General features: G+C 33.0%; 1 protein-coding gene across 1 annotated transcript; it reads left to right on the top strand.

The window, feature by feature from the left end:
* Positions 1–2983: 2983 nt before the first annotated feature.
* LOC143081054 (uncharacterized) lies at positions 2984–7626 on the top strand. The gene is made up of 4 exons (XM_076257290.1): positions 2984–3055; positions 3838–4016; positions 4879–5098; positions 7105–7626. The coding sequence occupies exons 1-4, from the start codon at positions 2984–2986 to the stop codon at positions 7624–7626; spliced, it is 993 nt and encodes a 330-aa protein (XP_076113405.1).
* The last annotated feature ends 2180 nt before the right edge of the window (positions 7627–9806 follow it).

Raw genomic sequence — 9806 nt, forward strand, 5'->3', positions numbered from 1 at the left:
GCAAAAATTGACGTTTTCCTATAAAAATACCAAGAAAACAAAAATGGTGACTCCCATTTTTTATTACATTTTCCGATGTAACTCGATTAAAAGAACATGTGTGCCAAAAAGTTTGGAAATCGGGAGATATGCCATTCGGTATCGTGTTACCTTAACAGAGACTTACGATATACAAAACGTAAAAAAGAATACGTCACGTGGGGTGCATGTTGGCTACAGTTGCTTTTCGTTTGCATATATACTACAGTATCACTTAGTTTGTAACTCCGACACCAGGGTTGACAGAGTGACACATAAATCAGGGCGTTAGTTTTTCTCGTTTGAATATTGCTTTGACGTTACGCACGGCATTGGTGCCACTCAGCGTTATATACGACGTTCCCAATAAAATTGCGATTTTGACGTTGTTCCAAAGAATGCTTTATTTTTTTCAACAATAGAACTTTAAAATAAAAATTTGACTATGATGTGGTGTGATATGATTTAAAACCTGTTTTGTGTATAATTCATCCTCTTTTATTTTCAAAACTCTGAAATTGAGTTTGATACTATGAGTGAAACAAATGCAGGAAAAATCCGAAAATACCTCTTCAATCTTAGCCCGGACAGGCGTGCTTGCGACATATCACATTGTCTATCGATGACAATAAGGGGACGACCATTTGATATTCTGGGGGGGGGGGGTGGGGGGGGGCAGGAGGATTTGTTTTTGATCAGTTATTTATTTTTGTAAACTGAGAGGACAGATTATTCGTTTTCTGCACTATTGAAGCCAGATTTTTCATTTTCATTAAAGCAAGGGACTGATTATTCATTTTCACAACTTTATTTATGATATTCGAAAAACATACAATTTTTTTAAATATTTAATTATGAATAATACATGTTGTATAGTCAAGTTATTGTATACCATTTAATCAAAATTAATCATTATCCCCTGCAGAAATTTTAAGATTCAAGGTTTTATTCATAACCTCAGACACATACTTGTGTACAAGAGGACAATATATACAAACATGTTAAGATAATACATAGCGAGACAGGACAAACGAAACACAAATACATAGTATATTATAAAAGACAATTGGTATAATTAGATTAAGTATTTTGTACTTTTCTTCATGAAATGAATTATTTAAATTCCCAACCAATATACATGTATTGCATACATACATACATAGTATTAAAGTTTGGTTTTACCTAGCCTCTTTCAAAAGTACTGTCAAATTAACATCTTTCGCCGAGCGGAGCGAGGCAAACATTTTTTTGAAGGGTTTTGGAACCACTGAAGGTCAAAGAAGCTATAGACCTGCTGAGTTATTTATTTTCAATACATTGCAAGTCAGGAAATTTAAGCAATGTTCTCTTTGCCTGAAGACGTCTCCCTTTTCGGCTAGTGAAATTGCAATTTTTCGTTTCTTAACCCCTATAATACTTTTCGATTTGTTTGCTGAGCGGAGCGAGGCGAGGTTTTTTTTAGGTAAAATTATTGAAATATTCTTCTAAAGGGGGGCAATGTAGGTATTTCGAACTATTGTGAGGTAAAATTAGCGAAAAATTAAAGTTTCAAGCAGAAACCACCTAAATCCTACCTAACAACAATCTACAATCACTAATGACTGACTGACGGATGGACGGACAGAGGTAAAAAAATATGTTCCTGTTCCGCGATGAACCTTAGAGTTATGATAGCAAATATCCTATAAATTAGAAAAATCTACAACAATCTTCTCACACCCCTAACTTACGCAGGAAGAGATTCATATTGCATATATAGTGTTTATAAAGCTACAGTTATAAGCTACAGCCCCAAAAACAGAAGCTGAAGATCAGGCGAACATTTTATTTTGATTCTGTGTTCCTAACCTATGCAAACCTATCTACAATCAAGACACTAGCGCTTGTTGATCTATATAGCAATATCAGGTAATAAATATCTCAACTTATCCTTGAAAGACATGGTGCTAGTAGTTGTGACAAAAAAAAGAAAGAAAAAAACATCACAAAAATAAATAACCCTGTTTGCACATCGTTGATGTGATAAGCCAAATGTACATTGTTTCCATATAATGTGAAATAAAACCGGTGCACTTAAGAATTACTTTAACACTCCATAACACCAGCCCCGACAAACTTGGTTATAAGACGATGGAAATGTGAAGAGTTGGCAGATAGACGAGCGGACCGACGCAAGCAAAATTGGACGAGACAGATCACAATAGCTCACCTGACCAATACTGGTATTAGATTTTGCAAACGAAAATTTCTACATTTCTCTGTGATTTTTAATTGTCCTTTCATAATTATCTGTTTTAAATTTTTCGATTTTTATATATGCTTTGTTCGCCACAAACCACTAAAATTCGAATGAGATGCATTTACTTTTGCCGTCAGGGTCTAATTTTCATTTTTAAAGAAAATGATTTTATTGATTACTTATTTTTAAATCAGAATTGTTTTATCAAGCAATTAATTTAGAAAGTTAATTTTATGAATGGATTTACATATTTTGTTCTATAGATTTTGCTCATTGTTGAAGACCATACGATGACCTATAGAAACTCAGAGCTAACTTATATGTCATCTGGTCTTTGATGGGAGTTGTCTCGTTAGCAATCATGATACGACCAAATCTTCTACCTCTTGACAATTACAAATCTCCGGCGAAGAGATCACATATCCGTTCCGTTCAATACTTTGTAACACTACACTCTAGGTGGCACGGTAGTATTTCCTGGCCGACAAGGGATAATGATAGCCTTTTTAGAATTTTCACCACTTTTTAACACTGCAAAAAATTCTACATTCACAGTTTACTGAAGTACTTTCATTTTACTATTCAGAAATGAATTTAAATATGTATCATGACCGTTTACTTTTTTTGCTATAATTTTTAAAAACCTAAGGCCACTAGTACTTTTAGGTCTTTTATGGTGCAGTGAATACAAAATTAAAAAAAAGTCTGTTGAAGGATAAAGTGGAGATGGAACTAGAACGTCTTGAGAAGGAGGGTCAGATTCAGCAAGTGGAATTTTCCGACTGGGCCGCTCCGATAGTACCTGTAGTTAAGGAGAACGGATCTATTATACAATACAATACAATACAATACAATACAATATTTTTATTTTCCAAATTAAAGGGCCCATTAAGAGCATAACATTAATTACAACATGACATAAACATTACAGAGTGATTAAAGAAACATAAAATAATAATTGAAATTCAAATGCATGAAGAAAGGATCAGTGGTCAAGGGGAGATAATTTTGATATATTTTAGAGTATTTAACTAATTTTCTGATTTTCTTAGTTGCAGGCATTTATCCAGGTATGCACATAAAATAGATAAAAATCTGCTATCTTCATTAATCATGATCCATGAAAAAAGATCATTTATATTTAAACTATCTAAACTGGGGTATTTTTTTATATAATCAGTGATATCTCTTCTGAGGTTATTGTAAATAGGGCATTCCAGAAGAAAGTGCATTTCATTTTCAATACAATTTGTATTACACTATAAACATATCCTCTCATGTCGAGGTAATATTTCATATTTACCACATACATTGGTAATTCGTTCATGTCTGCCAGTTTCTATTCTTAAACAGTGATTGCTAAGTCTGTATTTTGTTAACAAATGTTTTTGTGGGTGCTTTAAATCTAAATAATTTTCATAGTCAAATGACCTTTTGAATGAAAAATAAGTGTCCAATTTGCCTTGATTCTGTAAATAAAAATCTCGCATTTTCTCCCAATCATTTTGAAAATTTAATTTGAGCTGTTTTTTCAATAAGTTTTTAAATTTATTTTTTCCTAGATTTTTACATATATTTAGGTCAATATTAGAATTTGTGGTGACTACAAGGTAACCGTTAATGCCGTTTCAAAGTTGGATAATTATCCTATTCCTAAAACTGAGGATTTATACGCAACGCTTGGAGGAGGACAAGAATATACAAAATTGGATTTAAATCAAGCATACCAACAAATTGAACTAGATGAGGACAGTAAAAGGTATGTGACTATAAACACGCATAAGGGTTTATTCAGATACAATAGACTTCCGTATGGTGTAGCGTCCAGCCCAGGCATTTTTCAGAGAACACTTGAAAATGTTGTTCAAGGAATATCCAATGTTTTGGTTCGAGTAGATGATATAGCCTACTGATAACGGGTAAAACAAGGGAGGAACATCTAAATACTCTTTCTGAGGTTTTGTCTAGATTTAAGAGAATCGGAATTCGGTTAAAGAAACAGAAGTGTGTGTTCATGGACGAAGAAGTTGTTTATTTGGGATTTAAAATAAACAAACACGGAATATATCCAGTGGAAAGTAAAGTTGAGGCGATCGATAAAGCACCAAGTCCGACAAACGTGACAGAACTGAAAGCTTATCTTGGAATGCTGAACTATTACAATAGATTCTTAGCGAATTTATCTCACTTGTTAAAGCCGCTACATGTACTTCTACAGAAAGACACAACATGGAGTTGGGAAAAAGAACAGGAAAAAGCGTTCATGGAGTCAAAACAGCTGTTGAAATCCGCATCAGTACTTGTACATTTCGATCCGGAAAAGAAATTAATCTTTAAATAGCATGTGATGCATCTCCGTATGGATTAGGCGCCGTACTTTCGCATAAAATGGACGACGACAGCGACAAACCAATAGCTTATACATCTCGAACACTTACATCAGCAGAGAAGAATTATTCCGTTCTTGAGAAGAAGAGTCTGGCCATAATATTTGGTATCAAGAAATTTCATTAATATTTGTATGGACACCCCGTTACAATCATAACCGATCACAAGCCGCTCATAGGTTTATTTCGAGAAGATAAACCTATACCTACAATGGCCGCATCTCGAATTCAAAGGTGGGCACTGACTTTAGCTGCATATGAGTACACGATTGTATACAAAGAAGGGAGTTTGAATGGTAATGCGGATGGACTAAGTAGACTACCACTGAAAACAAACATTGAAAAGACACCAACGCCAGGTGATACTATATTATTAATGGAACATTTAGCCACTACACCAGTTGATGCTAAACAAATTCAAAAGTGGACACGCAAGGACACAATACTGTCTATGGTGCTTAGATACATTTTAAATTGGATGGCCGTCAAAATGTCCCAGTGAAGACATAAGACCGTATTATAGTAGAAAAAATGAACTGTGTAGTCAGGACGGATGCATATTGTGGGGAGGAAAAGTAATTATACCACAACCAGGACGTGAAGCCATGTTAAATGAATTACACCAAGCACATCCAGGGATTACTAGAATGAAAAGTCTAGCAAGAAGCTATATATGGTGGCCGGGAATGGACAATGACTTGGAATTTTTTTTGTAATTTGTTTATTTTTGACATAAAGACAGAAAACAATCAAGCAGGATTACACACATGTACAGTTTCAAGTATGGTCTTTAAGATATTATTATTATATGACAACTCTAAATAGCAAGACATACAACAAAATATAACTATAATTTTCGTACCAGTTATAAAATATTTAAATCACCTAGGACAGATTGTAATGGCAACCATTTTTTATCTATATATTCTTTTTGTGTAGGCGATAAGAAATTTACTGTATGTTGTTCTATTCTTATACAGTATTTTAAATATGCAATACTACCTTTCACAGAAGGTTTTTCTCCTGAGTTTTTACAGCTATAAATATAAAATTTTAAAATCAACATTATATGTTGTACTACATTATATGGGTCAAAATTTTCCCCAATACCAAAAATAACATCTTTTGCCTCTATATGTTTAAGGCTAAATCCACATTTTAATAATAAATCTTGAAGTGCTATCCAAATATTTTTGCTATATATACATTCCCAAAAAATATGCAATAAGCTTTCTTTGGTTTCAGTGCAAATAGTGCACATTTCTGTTTCTATTAAACCACATTTATAAAGAAAAGAGTTTGTGTATACAATTCTATGTAATAACTTGAATTGAAAATTTTGAAGTTAAGTGTTTTTTGTTGCTTGAAATGCCATCGAATAGATTTTGCCCCAATCATCAATCTTAACACATAAATCATCAGACCATTTATTTTGTGATCTTGAAGGATTTTCTTTAATTTTTTCTAGAAATAATTGATAAAAATATTTACATGTTTTTTTTTTTATCATTTTTGAGTTTTTCTACAATATCATTTTCAATAATATCTAATCTACCATGATCTGAAATTGTTTTCTTCCAGATATCTGGGATTGCACTAACAAGACCATAATATTCAACAAAATTGGTTTTAACTGCATACTGAGTTTTAAGCTGCTCAAATGTCAATATGTTTTTCCCATCTGAGATTAGATCATTTATAAAAATATACAATCATTGCAATAATTTTCAAAAATAAATGGCTTTCCACATCTTTTAATATTAATATTCAGCCAAATGGGTTGACTCAGGATATTAATGGGATTGTTTTCATCTTTCACCTTTTCTGGCTTCAATTTAGCCAGATTTAGAAAAATGTCCCTCCAAAAAGGATTTAACTTTTTTCCAATTTTTTCCAGACCCTCTTTTGTCAGGTACCATATTTTATCCCCTCCATATTTTTCTATATAACTCAATAATATAATTTTCCAGGGAGAAATATTCAAAGGATCTAGCAATTTATAAAGCCATGACATTTTAAGGGACATACAAAAACTTTCTATATGTGGGAACTTTAAACCTCCCTCATCACAATTATTAATAATAACTTTCCTTTTTATTTTGTCTGGTTTTCCATCCCATAAAAATTTAATAAAAATTTCTTGTATTTCTTGTATAACCTGAACTGGTGGATTTGGAAGGACTGTCAGAACCTGTACCAAAAGTGGGAGAGCCAAAGTTTTTATAACAATGGTTTTGCCAATATATGTCCAGTTTCTGTATGACCATAAATTGAGAAGGCTTTTCATGCTTTTAATTTTTTCTGTATAGTTTTCTAAAGTTTTATCCTCATTTAAGAGATTGAAACGAATTCCCAACAGTTTAAACTTTCCTGATGTATTCCAAGATAATTTCTTATTTGGTAACAGTTTTTCGTTACTGCCTAATCTTGAGCTTGGAATTAACTGTTGTTAATTGTTAGAGTTGTCAGGAAAGCCGCAAATTACCAGCAGAAGCACCATTACATCCGTGGGAATATCCGAACCATCCGTGGTCAAGAATACACATAGACTTTGCAGGACCATTTATGAACAAATCATTTCTAATTATGGTTGATGCGTATTCAAAATGGATAGACATACACGTTATGAATTCTACAACATCCGAAGCTACGATTGCAAAACTTCAACAAACGTTTGCAACACATGGATTATGTGATCTTATTATTAGTGATAATGGAGCCGCATTTACCAGTAAGGAATTCGCCGATTATGTAAAATTAAATGGAATTGAACATCGCACTTCCGCGCCGTGGCATCCAGCTAGTAATGGTTGTGCTGAACGAGCAGTTCAGAGTTTCAAAGAAGGAATGAAGAAAATCAAAGAAGGAACTATCCAGGAAAAGTTGAACCGTTTTCTTTTCAACTACCGTATTACGCCACAAACAACAACAGGACTGGCACCGTCAGAATTGCTAATGAAAGGAAACTCAAGTCACGTCTAGATTTAGTTTTTCCAAATATCGAGAAGCGAGTTCAGGAGAGACAACAAAAACAGAAACATTATCACGATAAGAAATCTGTGAACAGACAAATTAATGTGGGACAGGGAGTATTTGCCCGAAATTTCGCAATTGGTTCAAAGATTAAATGGATTCCAGGAGAAGTTATAAAACAATGAGGACCACTTTCATTTCATATTAAATTGCAAGATGGACGTGTCATTCGTAGACATATTGACCACATCAGAGTACGAAACTTCGATTGCACAAACAACGAAAATGAAGGAAAATGTGACAATGACAGTGATTTGTTCGAGCCAGAAATAACTATACCGATAAGTACTAGAGACCGAACAACCGCAAATCGAGAAACCGTCAAACATGACTGAACAAATGGAACCACGCTATCCGAAGAGAATAAGAAAAGAACCATCGCATTTAAAGGATTTTGTGTTGAAATAAATGGTTGATTTATAAAGAGTCATAATAATCCTCACAACCGTTTGAAGTGCATTAAGTACTTCTCAGTGCATGTGTGTACATATCAATAAGAGCGCATTTGTTTCTAACCTAAACGATGTAAACGATTACGCGCGTAGTCGTTTAATCCATTTGTTTCTTACATTTTTTGGTCAACGTTGACATCGTTCACATAAACGATGTACGCGCAAAATAGTCGCGTAGTCGTTGATCGTTTATCGTTGAGACGTGTAAACGATAAATTTGTTTCTGCATCTGTCGTTTAAATAATTACGAGCACGTGTTGTTTTTGCAAAGTTCTGGTTATTTATTTCCCGCACTTTTACCTGTTTGTTTACAGTGCGTGAGTGTAATCTATTTCTGTCTGACTACGCGGGGTCGATAAAGTTTATTAAACGATAGTCATCGATGACAAAATTTCGGGTTAGAAACAAATGCACTCTTAGTGTAAGAAATAACAACAAGACCAGTACGAACATTTTTATTTTCATAATAGGACATTATAGTTTCAGTGCAGACAAACTTTAACGAATGAATCTTTGTGATCTGACATTTTTATTTGTTTTCAAACTGATGTGAACTTATCAATCAGTAGCTGTGAAAAGACATTAATTTTCTGTAATTGAGTTAATTTGTTTTTAATTTGTTTTTATCTAAGGCCGGAGAAGTGTTATAAAGTTCACCTCACTTTATTACCGTATCATCTGTTACAGTAATTATAATTGACAGATCAGCAACTCTCACATGTCTGCACATTCTTAAATAAACATGTAATTAAATAGATCAATTGAAGTTCTTATACACATGTTGTCATTCTGTAGTCTGACCATCAAACGATGTACTTGTTAATAAATTAGTTATAGAAACTGGATTGTATTATTACATAGCAAATATATTACAAATTGAATGGCCCTCTTATATCGTTCGGCCCTTTTCTCTCATATGTGAATCCCATGTATACATTGTTTATTTTACCGAATATTATTTACTGTGTACAATGTAAAGATACAAATGCAATACGTACATTACATTGTATAAAAAGTGAAATCATAAAAATACTGAATTCTGAGGAAAACCAAAAAACGGAAAGTCCCTAATCAAATGGCAAGACACATCAAACGAATATCATATTCCTGACCTGTTACAGACATTTTCAAATGTAGAAAACGGTGGATTGAACCTGGTTTTATAGCGCTAAACCTCTTACTTGTATGACAGTCGCATCAATATGTTACTGTTATATCATTTAAAAAGAACTACATGTTTAACCCCGCCACATTATTTATTTTTCTAATTGGCAATCATACCACATCTTCTTTTTTATACATGTACATGTACTTTCATCAGTCTCTGTATCTCAAATAAAACATAAAGAATAACAATGTAGTTTCAATTATTATAAAAAAAAATGTTTCTTGACATGTCTAAGAAATTAAAAAAAATATCTTAAGTTAATGACTACATACCGGTATGTGTGGTGTAACATAATTTAGTATATGAAAGTTACCATGAAAGATAAATGATACAAGTAAAACATATTAGGAAATATAGCTATATTATAAAAGATACGTTTTCAAAACTACTCTAATTGTTACTATATTTCAGATTGATATGGTCTTGTTTCAAACACTGCCTTTGCATTTGAAATGTACGAATAATGAACCAAGCCTTTTAATTTTTAAAATATAAGCGAAATGTCACAT

This window comes from Mytilus galloprovincialis, chromosome 6, assembly GCF_965363235.1.
Source record: "Mytilus galloprovincialis chromosome 6, xbMytGall1.hap1.1, whole genome shotgun sequence".
Classification (NCBI taxonomy): Eukaryota; Metazoa; Mollusca; class Bivalvia; order Mytilida; family Mytilidae; genus Mytilus; species Mytilus galloprovincialis.